Source organism: Hevea brasiliensis, chromosome 16 (genome assembly GCF_030052815.1).
Source record: "Hevea brasiliensis isolate MT/VB/25A 57/8 chromosome 16, ASM3005281v1, whole genome shotgun sequence".
Classification (NCBI taxonomy): domain Eukaryota; kingdom Viridiplantae; phylum Streptophyta; class Magnoliopsida; order Malpighiales; family Euphorbiaceae; genus Hevea; species Hevea brasiliensis.
The window spans coordinates 51,862,394-51,881,830 of record NC_079508.1 but is presented as its reverse complement, the minus strand read 5'-3'; the positions used below and the strand labels follow the sequence as shown (position 1 = coordinate 51,881,830).

The 19,437-nt window shown below is 33.4% G+C and overlaps 4 protein-coding genes across 5 annotated transcripts; all 4 read left to right on the top strand.

Annotated features, from left to right (window-relative positions):
• The first annotated feature begins 808 nt into the window (after positions 1-808).
• On the top strand, positions 809-11,888 carry LOC110665558 (uncharacterized). Its single transcript, XM_021825743.2, has 2 exons — positions 809-1,171; positions 10,603-11,888. The coding sequence occupies exon 2, from the start codon at positions 10,615-10,617 to the stop codon at positions 11,569-11,571; it is 957 nt and encodes a 318-aa protein (XP_021681435.2). The 5' UTR covers positions 809-1,171; positions 10,603-10,614; the 3' UTR covers positions 11,572-11,888.
• Positions 11,889-14,941: 3,053 nt separating this feature from the next.
• LOC110665598 (uncharacterized) lies at positions 14,942-16,043 on the top strand. Of its 2 annotated transcripts, none has more exons than XM_021825796.2 (3): positions 14,942-15,388; positions 15,506-15,585; positions 15,822-16,043. In XM_021825796.2, the coding sequence occupies exons 1-3, from the start codon at positions 15,077-15,079 to the stop codon at positions 15,829-15,831; spliced, it is 402 nt and encodes a 133-aa protein (XP_021681488.2). In that variant the 5' UTR covers positions 14,942-15,076; the 3' UTR covers positions 15,832-16,043. The 2 variants fall into 2 exon arrangements, with proteins under 2 accessions (XP_021681488.2, XP_021681487.2); XM_021825795.2 differs by having other exon boundaries at positions 15,506-15,685.
• A 1,176-nt stretch (positions 16,044-17,219) lies between these two features.
• Positions 17,220-19,219, top strand: LOC110665562 (probable calcium-binding protein CML29). Its single transcript, XM_058138058.1, has one exon. It carries the CDS (start codon positions 17,265-17,267, stop codon positions 17,733-17,735), a length of 471 nt encoding a protein of 156 aa, XP_057994041.1. The 5' UTR covers positions 17,220-17,264; the 3' UTR covers positions 17,736-19,219.
• On the top strand, positions 18,667-19,041 carry LOC131174658 (uncharacterized). Its single transcript, XM_058138408.1, has one exon. The coding sequence runs from the start codon at positions 18,667-18,669 to the stop codon at positions 19,039-19,041; it is 375 nt and encodes a 124-aa protein (XP_057994391.1).
• Positions 19,220-19,437: the final 218 nt, after the last annotated feature.

The window sequence follows — 19,437 nt, the reverse complement described above, 5'->3', positions numbered from 1 at the left end:
GGTTATGAGAAAAAAATAATAATAATCACGGAGTATTTTTTGTGTCATAGAATGAGTAGAACCATTACAACATTTATGAGCAAAACGAAAAGCATTTATGAACAAAATGAAAATCTAATATAGAAATAGAGTGAGAGATGGAAAATACCAAAAAAATCACTAGAAACATATTGTTCAACCGTGGTTGAGATAATATTCTTAAAATCTTCTTTCACAATGACAGCATCACACCGCTGGTTGGCAAAAATCAGAACTTCAAGATAAGTTAAAAGTTTTGCTTAGGGTTAACAATTCCAGAAAAGCGTTTGTAAAACCATCCAATCAGCGTACATGTGTATGTTCGCGCAATAGCTGCAACAACACCTATCTTCTTCTTCTTGACTTTATTAACGGCCGCATCAAAGTTTATTTTCACATGTGAAGGAGGAGGAGGAGGCTGTCAAGAGGTAGGAGCATGGCTTTCCCGGATGAGAAGAGGTTAGCGTCCTAAATATTTGATTAGCAGCACGGTATACTTTTGTTCTCTGTCTTGATTGATGGTGATAGATAGAACCGGGAAAATTATAGGTTGTTTGTATCGATCGAAGCCATGATCAGCTCTATGTGGCCTTTTAAATGATTAAAAAGAAACATATTTAATATTAAACAATTGTAGAGTGCGCCTTTCACATCCCATTCAACCTGTTCAGCTTCTGGACGGGCCTGCAAGTTTTGGTCCACGGGAAACCCAGCCCGACCCAACTCAAACCTCTAGGCATGGCTAGCGCCCACTCTCCAGCCTCTAGTGAAAGAAAAAGAAAAAAAGGTTTGAGAGAGACCGAGAAAGATTAGATGGGGTCCATGGCGAAAGAGAGAATTTGCACAATTATCGTCACAGTGGCGTTAGAATGATAGTCACTGCCAAGTGCCACCAATCGGAACATGTAAAAAGAGGGAGGGAAGTATCATAAAACCCCACCTACGCACGCCTTGTATCTTCGCTTCACGCAACCGCAACCTACGGCCGCCCTGACCGCGAAGATTGGGTGCTGCTCCTTCGCCCCCTCTCCGCACGTAATTCTCTGCCTTGCTCGACCCAAAAAGAGAAAAAAAAAGGGCAAAACTTTGTATAAAAAGACAACAAACTCCGATCGTCACTGCATTTTCCCTTTATTTATTATCTCTCTGCCAGGTAAAGCTCTGACTCTCGATCTCACCTTTTGATGTCTCTCACGATTGTCACTCTCTCTCTCTCTCTGTCTCTCTCTTTCTTTCTGTTTTTTGCCTTCTATGATCGTGTAAAATTTTGGTCTTTGATGATCCTTCCTTTGTCCAAATCCATTTTCTAGGGTTTATATATTTAATGCCTTGACTATTGATGAACTATTGGATTTCATATGTTAAATTATTTCTCATTTTCTTTGTAGAACATTTTTTTTGGGGGGAGGTCTAAGGCTAGGCCATGTCTCAAACTTATTTACAGTGAGATTGGATTTTTGGCATTTGGTTGCATGCCCTTGGAACTGTTAGCCGCTACCATGGCGGATTTGATAAAATTTTGTTGCAGTTTGGTTTTCACTTATAATGTCACAAAGGCCCTCCATCTATTGCACTTTAAACTGTTCTAAAATGGGAAATTGAAGGTTGAGAATGTCTTAAGCGTTTTCACTTAAAATGTTATGATGCTTTGCAAAAAGTTTAGTGTCCGTTCACTTGTGAAAGGCTGTGTAGTTTTCTGTAAAAAAATTGTACGAGTTTTTAAACGTAGAGTTGGAGAACTAGAGTATATTTACTTGTGCAAAATAAAAACAGTTATCTGTTTTTTTTTTTTTCCCATTTTATAACAAAATTCTAGTTTTTATTTTTTTCATGCAAAATAAAAAATATGAAAATTTTCTAACTAAAAAATTATTCATATCTATAAAATATTAGAAATTTATTTTACTTTTAAAATTTTTTAATGTGTTATTCATTTATTTTAATAATAATATAATTTATTTTTTATCATTATAGATAAATGTTTTCCGAAATGATTATTCAGTTTTAACGTGAAAAATTATAGTATAATTTTGGTTAAAGATAAATCTTTATTTTCCATTTAAAAAACATGACTATTGTTACAAAGGAAAACAATGTAAAACAACTTAAAGTGATTTTTTTTTTTAAATCTTAGTTAAATTTTGGAAAATTGGCGCTTATGAACTAGAAATTCTATTTCCCAATTTTCTGAGAAAATTTTTTCAAAGTAAACATGCCTTGGTTTTTATCAACTTTTCAAAATTTAACTAAAATTTGAAAAATAATTTTAACCTAATTTCTTCTGTTTTCCAAATAGAAAACAATGATTTTTCTATAACAAAAATTATACTATAGCTTTTTTATAACTAAAATTGAATAATTATTTAGGAAAAAGTATATTTACAATGATAAAAAAATTTTATAATATTATTATAAAATAAATGTATAACACATTATAATATTGTAAACTTAAAATAAGTTTCTAAATGTATTTTTATAATGATTTCATTTTTTAATTATGAAAGATATGAATAATTTTTTTAATTTTTTGAACTAGAAAACTTTTTTCTAGTATTGATAGGTGAACATTTTTTTAACTTTTTTTTTCTTAGTTTTGATGGAAAATGAAATTTTGGAGTTTTTTTCTTCTTTTTTTTGAAAGTGAAAAATGAAAAAGATAGAATTGTTTTCCATGATTAAACAGGCCCTTACTTGTTTAGTCGATGGCTTACAACATACCACTCTTGTATATGCTAAGGGTTGGTTTATAGGATTGAGTAGCTGTGTGATCATGGTGCCATCGTAATGAGCTGCTATGAACATTTTCATTGTGAACATTTTGTCATAGGTTAACGTGTTGCATAGAACATTTTCTGTTGGGAACATCTATGTGCTGAAATAATCATGTTCTAGCTTTATGCTTTTGAAAAGATTTGAAGCTTAAACAAGACTTGTCATTTTATGACTGCTTTCTGATTCTTGAAGTTGAGAAGAAAAATACATTTTGAACTTGAAGGTTCACTATAACTAAAAAGAATATTTTTTTGATGAGAAGGATACACAATTTAGAAAAGTAATTGGTGGACTATAATTTGCGGTAGAGAAAAATGCAAATGAATAAGAAAGCTTGGGATTAATTTGGTGGTTTTTAGCTTATGGATTTCAGGTTTAGCCTTAGAATGTAAAGGATATGGAGCGCTTAATGTTACCCTAGTTGACAAAACTGGCTGAGCAGTGAGCAGGTCCCTTCAAGGACACGTGTAAATAGTTGCCTACAACTGACCTGGTAGATGACCGCGTTATTCTGTTCCTGATGGGGTGTACATAAATCAATTCCATGATTTTGAGTACCACCTTCTTACGCCCATTTTGTTTAACTGTTTTCTGGCAAATCATATTGGGAAAACAGATTTGAATATTTGTCAGGATGTTTAAAATCTCTTTTTATTTAGCCTATTTTCTACCTTGTAACTCAAGAATTGTTTCACAAACCTTGTGTCACACTGCGTCATTTTTGAAAGTCATTTGTGCATTATTCCTAGGTATCATTTATTAGCCTTTAATTCAAGAATTATGATTTTATTCTGAACTGTTGTTTACTTAAGATGTTTTAACTCTTGAGCTTTACAATATTGACTTGAGCTTTACTACACTGACTCCAAATGATCTCATGCGTGTGTGTTCCCTCTTCCCTCTAAAATTTTGTACATCATGACCTTGCCATATGAGCACTTCTAGTGGTATGTGTTGTCATATAATTGATCAAAATAAAATTAGAAAAGTGTCTCCAGTTCCAGTATACTGTAGCTGAGTGTCCTTAATGTTATAATTTCACTTTAACTAAAGGTCTTTGGCCCAACATTTGCATTAGTTACCTGTAATATTTTGGATTCTGTGTAATGTAACAGGTTGTTTTCCAAGTGCATCTCAAAACAGTTTCTTTGCATGTAATTCGCATATTTGAAACCAGCAGCTACTTATCATTGGTAGAATTAATGGAACCATGCCCAGAGCTGCTTTTTTGTGGGTAGTTTCATGGCAGGATGGTCACCCCTAGTAGGTGTAATGGAGTGGGTTTTTTTAGATGGAATTCAGTACAAGATAAGGGCACCATATTGTGCAACATGATAAACAATAAAGAAGAAGAAGAAGAAAAGACTTAATAGTGTATTTTAAAACCTGGCTTTACCATGCATTCTTTTGCATTTATTTTTCTTCTAGTTGTTTAATAAACTAGACACTTACCTCATGTTGCACGGATATTTTTAACTTTTTTAAAATTATTAATTGAATAAATAATAAAAATATAGTATCTAAATTAAAAAATAAATAAATATGCAAAAAAAACTTAAATTTTAAGAACATACCTTATAAATAATTGTGGAAATTCTTGTTCACTATGTTCACGTACATTTTTTTACTGTAACTTTCAAGATCTAATGATGGAGGTTTATAATGATTTTAAATTTATTTAAGTTATATTTTTGCTATTAAAATTTAGTAGAATTATTTTTTAAATAGTAATTTTACTTGGTATGCATTCATGATTATATATTTGTGATTTTGACTTTTTATATACCATTCTTATGTTCATTAATTATTTTTCATTTCGCTTCTCATTAATCTATTTATCTTTCTATCATAACTCAGTTTTATATTATGATCTCATTTTATAACTTAATTTTATAATATTTATATAGATATAGATTTATATAGATATTATGTTAAAAATAAGGAAATCAAAAGTCATACTAATAAGTGATTTGTGATAATAATATGATCATAATTTTAGTAAGAACAATAAATTTTATTTAATATATACATATTAATTATTATTAATGATAAAAAATATACATATTTATTATTATTAATTATAAAACATACATATTTATTATTATTAATTATAAAACATACATATTTATTATTATTATTATTATTATTATTATTATTAATGATAAAAATGCATTCATGCATATGGATATATATTATTTTAGTTAATTTTTTATGTTAAGCATTAAGAAACTAAAATGTCACATATTAATGAGTGGTAATAATAAGACTAATAAATTTTATGTGTGTGTATTTATTAATGATAATTGAGCTAATAAAATGATACTCATCTCAACTCAACTAAGCTTTTATCCTAAAAATTTGGAGTCAGCTATATAGATTCTCTTTCTCCATTCTAAATGATTTTTGGTTAAATCCTCGGAAATGTATAATGCTTCTATGTCATGTTGTACTACTCTTCTCCAAGTCAGTTTTGGTCTACCCCTTCTCTTCTTTCTATCCTCTAACCTAATGTACTCTACTTGTCTAACTGGAGTCTTCGTATATCTACGCTTCACATGACTAAACCACTTCAATCTTTATTCTCTCAACTTACCCTCAATTAGCACCACTCCTACCTTTTCTCTGATACTCTCATTACGGACTTTATCCAGTCTAGTATGACCACTCATCCACCTTAACATTCTCATCTCCGCAACTCTTATCTTAGACACGTACGACTCCTTCAGTGCTCAGTGCTCAATACTCACTACCATATAACATGGCCAGTCGTATGGCTGTACGGTAAAATTTTCCTTTCAACTTATTGGGAATTTTGCGATCACATAAAACTCCCGTGGCACTTCTCCACTTCAACCATCCGGCTTTAATCCTATGACTAACATCCTCCTCACATCCCCCATCTACTTGAAGGATTGAGCCGAGATATTTAAAGTGATTACTTTGGGGCAGTACCACTCCATCCAAACTAACTCCTTCCCTATCACTAGTTCGGCCTTCCCTGAATTTGCAATGCATGTATTTTGTTTTCGTTCTACTTAACTTAAAACACTTTGACTCTAGAGTACTTCTCCAAAGCTCAAACTTTCTAGTGACTCCTTCTCGCGTCTCATCTATCAGAACTATATCATCTGCAAACATCATACACCAAAGGATACTCTTTTGTATATGTTTGGTCAATTCATCTAAAACTAATGTAAAAAGGTAAGAGTTTATAGCTGAACCTTGGTGTAATCCAATTGAGATAGGAAAATTTTTTGTGTCTTCTCCCATTGTGTGCACAATAGTAGTTGCTCCTTCATACATATCTTTCAATACTTGTATGTACTTAATAGATACCCTTTTTTGTTCTAACACTCTCCATAAGACATCTCTTGGATCACCATCATAAGCCTTCTCTAAATCGATAAAAACCATGTATAGATCTTTCTTCACATCTCTGTATTTCTCCATTAAGCTTTTAATGAGAAAGATCGCTTCCATAGTTGAATGACCGGGCATGAAGCCAAATTGATTGGGAGAGATAGAAGTGTCATGACGTAGTCGATGTTTCACAACTCTCTCCCACAATTTCATAGTATGGCTCATGAGTTTAATTCCCCTGTAGTACCCTTATTTTTAAAAATAGGTACTAAAATACTCTTCCTTCATTCATCAGGCATTTTCTTTGAGTTTACAATCTTATTAAACAATTTAGTTAACCATCTACTCTCATATCTCCCAAACACTTCCACACTTCAATTGGTATTCCGTAGGGTTCACAAGCTTTACCTACTTTCATTCTCTTAAGTGTTTCTTTTACTTCTAAAGATCTAATCCTTCTAGTATAAGTCACATTCTTTTCTATTGCTCTGTAGTCTATATTTACGCTATTACCACTTTGACTATTGTTAAAGAGATTATCAAAATAATTTCCCCATCTTTCTTTAATGTCCTCATCTTTCACCAACACTTTTCTTTCTTTATCCTTAATGCACCTAACTTGATTGAGATCTTGACATTTTTTCTCTCTCCGCCTTGCTAATCTATAAATATCTTTCTCCCCTTCTTTAGTTCAAAGTTTCTCATATAACTTTTCAAATGCCTGCGCTCTTACTTGACTAACTGCCTTTTTTGCCTCTTTGTTTGCTATCTTGTACTGTTCATATGCCTCATTATTATCACACTTGGGTAATTTTTTATACCATTTCCTCTTTCTCTTCACTGCCTTTTGTACTTCCTCATTCCACCACCATCTCTCTTTTGAGGGTGGTCCATGTCCTCTAGACTCTCCAAGTACTTTTCTAGCTATTTCTCTAATTTTTGATGCCATCTGTATCCACATATCATTGGCCTCCACATCCAGCTTCCATGCTTCGGACTCGAGAAGCTCATTTTTAAACTTCACTTGCTTTACTCCTTTCAACTCCCACCACTTTGTTCGAGCTACACTATTTCTTCTAACCTCACTTGAATCGTTCATAAACTTGACATCCAAGACCACTAACCGATGTTGACTTGTTAAAGCATCTCCTGAAATGACTTTGCAATCCTTGCATAGAGCTCTATTTGTCTTCCTAGTTAAGAGGAAGTTAATTTGGCTTCTATGTTGCCCACTTTTAAAAGTCACTAAATGTGACTCTCTTTTTATAAAGTAGGTATTTGCTAGTGTTGGGTCGTATGCCATAGCAAAATTCAGGATGTTTTTTCCCTCCTCATTTCGGCTGCCAAAATCAAAACCTCCATGAACATTCTCATAACCTTGCCTATCACTTCCTACATGTCCATTCAAATTTCCACCGATGAAAACATTCTCTTCATTCGGTATGCTTTGTATTAGATCATTCATATCTTCCCAAAACTTTTGTTTACTCTTACTATCTAGTCCTATTTGTGGGGTATAAGCACTAACTATATTTATTGTTTCTCCTTCTAGTAGTAGCTTTACTAGTATAATTCTATCTGCTACTCTTTTCACAGTTATTACAGCATCTTTCAATGTCCTATCTATGATTATGCCTACTCCGTTCTTGTTTTTCTCATTTCCGGTAAACCACAGTTTGTACCCTGAATTACCCACATCCTTGTTTTTCTCTCCTACCCATTTAGTCTTCTAAATGCAAGCAATATTCACCCTTCTTCTTTCTAAGGTATCCCCAAGCTCCATTAATTTTCCTGTAAGTGATCTAACATTCTAAGTACTAACCCTGATTCTCCTCCTAACTTGTTCATTCCTAATTGATCTCCTTCTATGATATCTTCTATTGTTCTCTATGCCTATCTTGTGTTCTGTTCCACTATCTGTTCTACTATTTGTCCTATGGACTAACTTCTTTACCCACACTCGTCCATGATGTGGGAACACTTGCTCATTTAACACCACACCCGGGTGCCGGCATGGTGCGTCGCTTTCGGTGAACGCCCTGCACCCTTGCATATTTCTCACTACACTCAGGTTCTGCGCGTCGTAAATAGAGGACGCCCCAACGTTTATATTATTTGAATCTATATCATAAGGTGTGACGAAATTTTTACACTGGTTGTTACCTACCGCAACCCTCCTCCTTTGTCCGGGCTTGGGACCGGCTAAGCACAAATTACTTAGGCAGAGTTGAGCCAATAAAATGATAATAAATATAATTTATAAATATAGATATATGTTAATTTTATTTAAATTTTCATGTTAAGCATTAAGAAACTAAAACCTAACATATTTAGGTGAACTTATTTAGAGATATACTTTATTATATTTATGTAATTATAGATTTTTGTGGTGTTCTTCTTTGGTGACTATTCGGGTATACTTCATACTTTGTCTTTGTGGGATTTGGGGAGGGTTAGATGTAGGTAACATTTCTCTTGCATTGCAAGAAGGCTGTGTTTTCATGCTTTGAACGAGTGCCTTTAGAACAATACAAGACCAAATTTTTTTTAGGTTATATGACTACGTGATGTAGAATAAAGAACACAAAAGGATGAGAGAGAAATTTTCTAAGGAGGAAGAGAAACAAATTCTCTAGAGAAATAAATTCTCAAAATGAAGAGAAACAAATTCTCAAATTTTATTAGTTCTCAATAATAATTTCATAGTAAGCTCTCTCTAATAAAATAGCTGGACGTAGGTATTTATAATATAATTTTAATCCTACTACTAGGGTTAGAAATCCCAAAATAAGGAAACACTAAACCAATAGTGATTAGGAATCCCAAATTAACTTAAACTCCCTAAATAAAATGCTACTTCTTATTAGGGGTGAGCATTCGGTTCAAACCGAACCGAATTAAATTATAAAAACTGAACCGTAAATTTTAGAAACCGAACCGAACAGAACCAAACCGAAATGTGTGAAAAACCGAATCGAACCGAACCGCTTTATTTCGGTTCGGTTTGGTTTGGTTTAAACCGATCGGTTTGATTTTTTATTGATTTTTTAATTTAAACTTGATTTTCAAGTTATTTGGTCTAATTTTAACTTTGGTTTGAACCTAATAACCATTAATCAATGAAATTAAACAATTAATATATATATATATAATTAAATATAATTCATAAATTTTTCATAAAAATAAATCAATTCAAAAATCGATTCGGTTCGATTTAGTTTGATTTGACTATATAAATTATTATTCGGTTCGGTTTAACCGATTTTTTTCTCTTCAAAACCGAACCGAACCGAACCGAACCGAACCGAAATTTTTATAATGTAAAATCGAACCAAATCGATTGAATTTTAAAACTGAACCGATTGAACCGAATTGACTCAGTTCAGTTCGGTTTTTTGGTTTGAACCGAATTCTGCTCAGCCCTACTTCTTATATAATAATAAAATCCTAAATAATATGAACTTCCTAATTGAAAGAAACCTAAATTTTCTAATTCTACAATGAAAAATTAAATTAAAATAATTCATAAATATACTCCCCCACACCAAACAACCCCACACCTTCTTCTCTCTTCGGAGCCAAATTTTGGTATTAAGGAAAGAAAGTTTACCTTCTTGAATTTTTTAATTAGTCTTGTATTGAAAGTGGCTAATGTAGCATAATACCACCTGTATCTAGTTTTCTACAATGACCATGTGAAATGTCATGGTCCTGTGTTTTACAACTATCTACAAAATACTAGGAAACATAATCACTGCTGATTACTTTTCACATCAGCATGAACTACTTAGGAAAATATTCAGTGAATTATGATGTATTTCTTTCTTCTGATTATTGGGTATGCATTGAATATGTCTCTGACATTCCTCTAAAAAAAAAAAGTCTCTGGAAGTAAAATTCCTCGATACATTGCTAAAAAAAGAGGGGTTTTCTTCTCTCTAAATGGTTAACTCATTATCAGTGACATCGTCACATCATATAATTAAAGTTTAGCAATACAATTATGAATTATGTGACATTCATGACTGGTTGCTGTTGGGATCTAAAACTCACATGTATGCTGTGCCTTGGTTTTTGCCATAAGCCTATGACTATGTATTACATGGTTTTAGGGGATCAGTGTGAAGTAAATTGTGACACTATGCTTGTTTTGTTGGAACATGAAATGCCCTCGTATGGAGATTTGAGAATAATAAATTGATTTATTTAGATAAAATGATATGGACTCATTTTGAGTACTCTTTGCTGTGGCTTGGTATTTGCTATAAGCCTATGACTATGTATTACATGGTTTTAGGGGATCAGTGTGAAGTAAATTGTGACAGTATGCTTGTTTTGTTGGAACATGAAATGCCCTTGTCTGGAGATTTGAGAATAATAAATTGATTTATTTAGATAAAATGATATGGACTCATTTTGAGTACTCTCTCTCTCTCTCTCTCTCTCTCACAGCTTGACTTTTGAATGGGGAAAGTTAATAAGGTGAAATGCAAGGCTGAATCCCAGCGTCACAGAGTGACTCCATATCCTTTGCCATCTTGCCAAAGGAAGAGTGCTAAAGATTGCCACTCAAAGAAGAAACATCCAAAAGCCTTGGAGAAGAATGATTGGGAAGGTGCAACCTGTTCTGTTTGTCTGGAATTTCCTCACAATGCAGTGCTCCTTCTTTGTTCCTCTTATAACAAGGGTTGTCGTCCATATATGTGTGCCACTAGTCGTCGATTTGCCAATTGTCTTGAACAATACAAAAAAGCCTATACTTTGAACAGGTCAGCAGACTATTCAAGTTTCCATTTGGGTGATGGGCAGGCTAAAGAGAAGATGGAAATTCCAGAACTGTTATGCCCACTCTGTCGGGGTCAGGTGAAGGGTTGGACGGTGGTGGAACCTGCCCGGAAGCATCTCAATGCCAAAAAAAGAATCTGCATGCAGGATAAGTGCTCATTTGTTGGAAATTATAAACAGCTCAGGAAGCATGTTAAGGCCAAGCATCCCTTGGCACGACCTCGAGCTGTGGACCCCATTCTTGAAGAAAAATGGAAGAAGCTTGAATGTGAGAGGGAGCAAAGTGATGTGATCAGCACAATTATGTCGTCATCTCCGGGGGCTGTGGTGCTGGGGGATTATGTGATTGAGCCAGGCCGTCATGGCATTTTTAATGGTTATGATTATGATTTGGATGAGCCTCTGAATGATCATTTCTTTCCTTTGGAGTCCTTTAATCGAGGACAGAGTAGTGGTCGTTATCGCAATGGATTTCACCTGGACTTTGATTCCTTGGATGAGGATGATTATGAGTTGCGTCGTCCTGTGGCTAGTGGTCCTGCTGCACTATCTGGTCGTGGTCTCCACAGGTTACTGTTGACAAGGGCAAGGAGACCTTGGAGGTTTAGAGGAGGCAATAGGAGTCGAAATTACTAATTAAAAAGGTTTGAGGACTTGATTTATCTTAAATTGTTTGTTTTAGATTGACTTGCTACTGCCATAGTATGCCACAGGTGATGGTTGCCACGACGGTGTTTGCCCTGATGTGGTATAGTGTGATTGGCAAGTGGTAAGTGATTTCAACAAATAGTAGAAATAGCAGTTTAGAGGGTCTTTTTCTAGATGATTACTTGTGATGAGGGCCAAGGCATTTCATTGGTCTGTTTCCTTGTAGGCTTATGATTCTGACTGTCATTTGATCATATTGCATATTCATTTGAATTGAGATGAAATTATGAGAAACGTTCTTGATATATTTGTTCTGAAGATGCTTTTTTCTTTTTCCTTATTCTCGTGCTTAATAATTTTGTGGGAAATTTTATATTGTTGTGCGGCTTGAAGAAAAAGATTTAGACATTAATGATCCAGCCTCCTGTCTCTCGTGTCTTTGCCTCTTGGTATTTACATTTAATCTTGTCGAGGCCTTGTTCTTGTTGATGAATGATCTTAGCTGATTATATCTTAAAAAGAAATAGGAATTTAAATGGTATTATAAATAGCAGTTGTAAACTGTTGATATCATGCTGTTGGGTTTAGTTCCAATATCTGAGTCTGGTTTAGTAGCTGACAGGTTGAAATTCCTGCCCTCTTCTGTTGCCTTAGAAGAAGCTTGAACCAAGGAAAAAACTGAGTGATTTGATAGAGTTGGCACAGTACAGTACAACTACAATCTATAGCGAGGCTACGATCTTTCTTTTCTTCTCACTTTTTCTTCGATTAACTTCCATTGAAAAGGTATCTGGAAAAGAGATCTTGGGAGAAATCCTCGCATCAAATTTAAGAAAATACCAACTGAAAACTAACTACCAAGACTCTTGAGAGAGTCAGTCCAGCTTTGGAGGTTTTGTGTAGTGGGGGTTGAGCTGGGAATACACTAGTTTATAATAATTGTCTTATTGAATTTGGAGGTTTTCTGGAATTTATGCCTTAGTTGGATAGAGGCGTAATATAGAGAGATTTTTTTTTTATTTAATTTTAATTGAAAATTTTATAATTTCAAAGGAGATTTGATCAAGACAAATATCTCCATTAATTTAAGGCCCCTTGACTGCGTGATTCAACCTTTATGTTTTTTTTTTCCAATTTTCTATGTAAAGATTCTGAACCATCTTGAATACGTAATCCAAATCTTTCTTTGTTAAGCATTGTTGTTTCTTGGTTTTGAAAGATAGCATTTTGGAGAAGTGGCTCCTGTTCGAAATATGATTCAATTTAAAATTGAGATTGATCAAATTTAGATCAATTGAAATAAATTAGTTCAATTTTATTTAAAATTAAAAATTTTCATTTAAAAAATTAAAAAAAAAAACTTTATAATATGATTTAATCAAAATCAAAAGCGGGAAAAACATAATTTAGTATCATGTGATTATATGCTTTTTCAACTTTTGTATGTGATTTTTTTTTTTTTAACAAATAAGTATATGCGGTTGTCATTGTTAGCAAAATCAAGATGAATAATCAACGCTTTTTGTTGACATGGCATTTTTTAATATTAGAAAAAAATACTAATATATCAGCAAGTGGATCACATAAAAAAAATAAAATAAAAAAGCAAGTAAAAGTGCAATTCATAATTATTGGAGACCTCAATTTTTTCAAATGAAATTCAACTCGCGTCGAATCAATTAATTTTGTCGATTCGCCGGACCTCGATATTGTGGAGGATGGGAATGGAGATGTCTTCTCCTTGTTTCAAATCCTCATAATTTGCACTGTATGGTAATATATTATTATTTTTATTAAAAATAATTTATTTTTATATATTTAAATATTATAAATTTTTAAAAAAAATAAATATATATTATTAAAATTACGTTTAAAATTTATATTTTTAATTATAATTTGTTTTAATAAATAAATTTATATTATATGATAATAAATTAAAATAAAAAGATGAATGAAATTAATATGCATTTTTCTAGAAGATGAAAATTTACAAAAATTATAAATTTTTTTTATCATTTTGAATATTCTAACTTGAAATTTATTTTTTAATAAACTCGTCTCGTCCGTCCCACTTTCTAACAGAAAAATCATCGTCTCGATTTTAAACTCTTGTAGGGTAAGAATGGTCAAGTGATTCCCGTCTCCAATCCGCTCAATTATCATTCCTTATAATCATTGCAAAGATCAAGGCATGACATAAGCATTTTCTTCTCCCTCCTGCTTAATTTCTCTATTTCACGCAAACTCAAGCTTCACAAATCGACATCAATAAAACTCAAGCTAGCGAGTTACCAGACCTAAAGGAGGATCATTGGAGGGTGGAGGGTGGCACTAGGTGGAGATGTTGAAAGAGGGTATTAAAGGGAAAATGGAGAGAAGGGGTGGTTGAGGAAAATAGTTAGGTTTTTTTTTTGTTTTCAGTATCGTGCAGAGTTGGTAGGTTAATATAGAAACATGTGATATCTGTTCATTGGGACTTTAATATGCTCAAATTAGAGTCAAAAAGATTTTGTAATGAGCTTCAAAATCTTCACATAGGCTATCTTTCTTTGTATGCAATGCTATGCATTTTCCCCTATCCGCTTCAATGGACATATGCATTAGGGTTGAGCAAAAATCATTATAACTATATGCCTTATACTATATAGTTATCAACCCCCCCCCCCCCCCCCCCTCTCTCTCTCTCTATATATATATATATAGAGAGAGGTTTGTGATTCTCTCTTTCTTCAATTTTTCTTCTTATTTTATGATTTTTCTTCTTTCCTTCGAAGAAGAGATAGCATATATAATTCAATGATTATATTTTAATTTGAATTTGTGATTTTGCAGTGTGATTATATTTTTAGATATATAATTTTATAATTTTAACATATGTTTATATATGTGTGATTGCATGTGTAATTTTCCTGTAATTATTCAAAAATTTGAAAATTTATTTCTCTAAAGATTATAGGTTGCAATGAAAATTTTTTCCATAGATTTAAAACTTGTTTTTCTGTAGATGGAGATAATTGATGAATCGAACTAAATAAAAAAATTTTCAATTTAATTTGACTTCAGTGTAGTTCTTATAATTTTAATTTTAATAATTCAGTTAATCTAATTTAGCTCGACTTCAACCATATCAGTTGAATGCTGTGCCCTACCATGCATCTCTCATATCCTGCTTGCTAGATTATGTACAGATTGGCCAACACCAAATTCATCCGTATGGTGGGCTGGAAAATGAATTAGCTCAAAGCTGGGCCCTAATATGCAGGCCTGGATTTGGCTTAATTGTTGCTTGAACATTTCCCTCTGCGTGTGTGTATAAATAGATGGCAAAGCAAAGCATTATTTAACGAGGTATTGGTTGCTTCTGGTGCAACCATTACATGTTCAGATGTATTAGCTCTAGAAGGAAACAATACTTCTTTTAACAAAAACCTTATTATATCATCCTTTTTTTTATCTCTATAATCCAATTTGTTGATGAAGAAATCCCAAATCGATGGCCAAACCAGAGGCAAGATCCGCAGGGATACATCTCAGGAATAAAATTACCAGGGCAAGGACCAACTCCAACAGAGTCATTATCAGCTTATATGTAGAATCACCAAGAAAATGTTCCCATCAGAAAACTGGTGATCTAAACAACAAAGCTAAGCAAAACCTATTATTCAGAAGGCCTCAGAGCACAAAAACAAAGTGTTATGATCGCCGGGCTGAGCTTCTAGCCTACGCTCGCGAGCTCAGAGACAGTGCTGCCTGTCATCAACAGGAACGGTGGCCTAGAAGGATCTCATCAAGACTCAAGTCTGAGGTAAGTTGTTAAGATCTTTCAATCTTTAGGATTTGTATCCTAAGAATGATAGGGACGTGCATGTAAGTGCATGGCATTGGAAACTGATAGAGAAATGGAAAATGGCTCCATGAACAGAAGTTGAAATGGTCAAGTGCACCAGTGAGGATCCAAGCATCAATTCAGAAGATTTTTCGACGAAATGAAAAGCAATATAGGTATGAGAAAATTGTATCAGAACAGAATAGTGGAGTATTCCGGGAATTCCATAGCAGAAAGAAAAAGACTCCCAGAGGCAACATTGCTTCTACTTTCTGTGTAAATGGCATTACCTTATTAATTAAATTTTCATCTCGTTAATTTTCAATCAGTAATTGCACTCTCTTCTCTTCCACTTTTTGTTTTTCCTTTTCTAATTTTTAACTTTATTTCTTTTGTGTTTGCATATGTGCAGAAGAAATTAAAGCGAATGCTCAAGGAGTTATCATGCGGGTTGACGTGCAGCAAAAGGTGATATTGATCGAATTTGGCTGATAGGGGCTTGGCAACGAGTGATGCTACTGTTGTCTAATGCTTGATCGCGGATGGAGTTAATTTATTTCAATTACGTAATATTACATATATGATTGTATCCCAGGAAAATTTTCTTAATTTAATGCAGATCCATCGACTTCAATTACGCAGTCTTATCTCATCTTGTGATCCTCAAAATTTGGATCTTTTGATCACTGAAAACTTTAAACCGATCCCATGTTTCTGCTAATTTTAACGTATTATGGCATCCAAGCTTGAACTTAGGGTTATGGTTTGATTTATTGGATCTCATCATCCGATCAGATAAATCATAATTAAGGATAAATCATTTTAAAATGTATATAATATCAAAATTCCTAATCACAACTGTTTTTACCGAGTCATGATCTGTAAATAATAAAAATATGGGAACAGTGTTGATCTTGTCATTTATCTGCCTGAGAATTGCTGATAATTTTGCTAATCTGCAGCCTTGTCAATCTAGAAAACCACTTAAATACCAGTTTATGATTAAATCAAACTAAAAATTGCATGTTTTGTTTTATTTATTATAAAATAGATGAAAATAGAAATAGATGGTTAAACTCTATATAATATTATTTTTAAATTTTATTTTAGGGTAATTAAATATAATATTTTACGTAAATTTATAAATTCGTCAAAAGTATTATTAAAAAATTTGAATTATTTTTATACTATTTTTTTAAATTGGAATTCTATTACAAGAACTAGATTTTAATTTCATTTAAGGATTTAATTAAATTAGTGGAGTTTGATTTCTGAGAGGACATTGCAATGAAAAACAATATGAAATATTTGTTAAAAGGTTTCATGTTCAAATGATATATTAATTGTTGTCACTATATTGTTAATTATATAATAAATCTAAAAGAAAGATCGAGCAATTTCATGTCAATGTCATGGGAACTAAGAATAAGTACCACTTTCCAAAAGAAATTGGCAAGTTGTAGGGAAACAAACAAAATATAGTGACTCCATAAATAGTAATTAATACCTGCAAAAATGGAAATATTCACTAAAATTTTCATTTATCTAGTGAAATATATGCCTTATTAATTAACAAACTAAGCAGCTAAGCTAGCATGAAAGCACATGATTTTTCTTGGGTAGGAATTATCTCCAATCAGCATAATTTTAGAATCTAATATCACAATCCGCATAACGTAATCATCCGAACAATTTGACGATAAGGAATTAAAGATAATGTCTTTAAAGCACAAGAATCTACCTTTACACAAAGGCACAGTAAAAGAATAACCACCATGTCTTGGTTCTTCTATTTATGGTAATTCTTTAGCAGAACTGCAAAGACAAGTTTACAGACTCATTCTAAGCATCCTGCATGGCACAATCTGAATCCCTCTCTGCAGAAATTGAGACACTGAGCCAGGTCTTGAGTCTGGTGGAGGCATTTAGAGCTTTTGACTCGGATAATGATGGCTTCATTACGGTAGCTGAGCTTGGTGGAATCCTGGGGTCACTCGGTTACAACGCTAGCGAACAAGATGTGAGGGCAATGATGCAGCAAGGAGACACAAACAAAGATGGTTTGCTAAGCATACAAGAGTTCTTAGAGATGTACACCAAGGATATGGAACTTGGTGAACTTGCAAACTCTCTGAAGCTCTCAACAGTCAACACTGATGGTGATGAGGCTGTGACTGCAGACGAGTTATATGAAGTTACAAGGAATAATGGGGGATTAGAATTGTCTTTCGAGGATTGCCAGAATATTATTGCTTCTATGGATGGGGATGGAGATGGCGTTGTTAGTCTTCAAGACTTCAATCTTATAGTCAATTCTCTCATCTAGTTTCCATTCCAAGTCTTAGTGTCTACTACTAATTAATAATTACAATCTGCGCTGCAATGGGACTTTAATTAATAAAATTTCTGAGAGAAATAAGCATGTACTAATTTCTAAATAAATAAGCTCTACTTGTTCGTCCCTTTTGTTGCTTTATCTGTGATTAATTGTTCAGGTTTGTATTGCCTTCCTCATGTTAGCTCAAAATAACTAGTAAGCCTTCTTGTTTCAAATCGAATTAAAACAATATTTTATTTTAATTATTGAGTTTTGATTTAATTTTCAGTTAGTCAATGAATTATTAGAAGTTAATCAACAAAAATAATTTTTTTTTTATACCTTCTAGAATGATTGCAAGGGAGGAAAATATATACTCATGAGATTCAATTTTTTCTTTTAAAAGGTTAAAATCAATGACTTTATATATTGTATATTTGCTTGATATGGAAAAGTTTTATGTATTATATTATAGCAATTCTGATTATTAATGAAGTTGATCTTTTATAGTATTAATTGTTTGTTTGTGCGAAATTTATAGTTAATGAACTATATGTTGGGAGTATTCATCCATTCTTTAAAATCAAGATCAGCCAAACTCTACTTCTAAGTCTACGTTACTTTCTCTAGATAGTTTATTTTGTTTGTGCTTTAAGCCTTATATTTGGACTGTATTTGTTGGACCTTTTATTAGGCGCTTTTTGGGCCTCGAAGAGGTTGATGGAAATATCCTATCTTTCGATATAATATCTACTACTGTTAGAAATGCGATTCTTTGTGCAAACGACATGTCGTTTTGCTTCCTCGATAAAACGTGGCAGATACTGATTTCACTTTGCGTGGTGGTTACTGGTCACTATTTGTTTTCTCCCTTGACGCATCAAAGAATAAAAGGGTTAGGCTGGATCCTTAAAAAAAAAAAAAAAAAAAGGTCAAAAGGATGGCAAACCAAGGCAGCGGCAGAGGCAGTTCGAGGCATGAGCCAAGTTGGAATTTCAGCTACCAGTCTGGTTTATCGCCGGATGGGAGTTGGACTTACAATTGGGCTGCAGGTTCAGGTCCTGGTGGAAGCACTTTTAGCTTTGGATCAGGTGCTGGTTGGAGGCCTGATGGTGCAACTGTAGGGTTTGGTTTCGGATGGGGCGGATCTAGCAGTGCAGGTTATGGATTTTACGGAGGCAGCAGTGGATTTGGATTTGGTGGAGGCAGTGGTGGTTTCAATTTTCATCATAATTTTGGTGGCGCCCAAGGTCAACGCACATCTGGCCAACCCAGAACCGACGGGACTCGCAATCGACTGGGTGGGAACAATTGATTACAACTCTGTATGATTGTAGTTCTTTTATTAAGGGATAGATGTGAGGGTTGAACTTGACCACCTGCTCTATGATGTATTGTAGATGATTGTGTATGCATATTTACTAATTTCTGTGTTTGTATAATGTAAGAAATTTGGTTATGATTGCAATCAAAAGAAATACAGATTATCCTGACATGCTATGATTTTGGCAATTGCAATTTTCCAAGCGATTACCTGAATTTGACTCTGGAGCCTGGAGATGTTTCAATAAAAGCTTAACATGACACAATCCTTTGTGGGCCTCAGTCTTGAGCCCAAATAAATGGCCAGTTACCCTACCCCATCTGCCTAGGCTCTGTTTGGATGGACTGAGTAAAGTTGGATAGATGAGTAATTAAATGGTAAAGAGAA

Coding starts and splice junctions, on each gene's coding strand:
- LOC110665598 (XM_021825795.2), top strand. CDS start 15,077: ATGGCCAAACCAGAGGCAAGATCCGCAGGGATACATCTCAGGAATAAA. Junction 15,389..15,505: donor CATCAAGACTCAAGTCTGAG/GTAAGTTGTTAA, acceptor CTCCATGAACAG/AAGTTGAAATGGTCAAGTGC. Junction 15,686..15,821: donor ACATTGCTTCTACTTTCTGT/GTAAATGGCATT, acceptor GCATATGTGCAG/AAGAAATTAAAGCGAATGCT.
- LOC110665562 (XM_058138058.1), top strand. CDS start 17,265: ATGGCACAATCTGAATCCCTCTCTGCAGAAATTGAGACACTGAGCCAG.
- LOC131174658 (XM_058138408.1), top strand. CDS start 18,667: ATGGCAAACCAAGGCAGCGGCAGAGGCAGTTCGAGGCATGAGCCAAGT.
- LOC110665558 (XM_021825743.2), top strand. CDS start 10,615: ATGGGGAAAGTTAATAAGGTGAAATGCAAGGCTGAATCCCAGCGTCAC.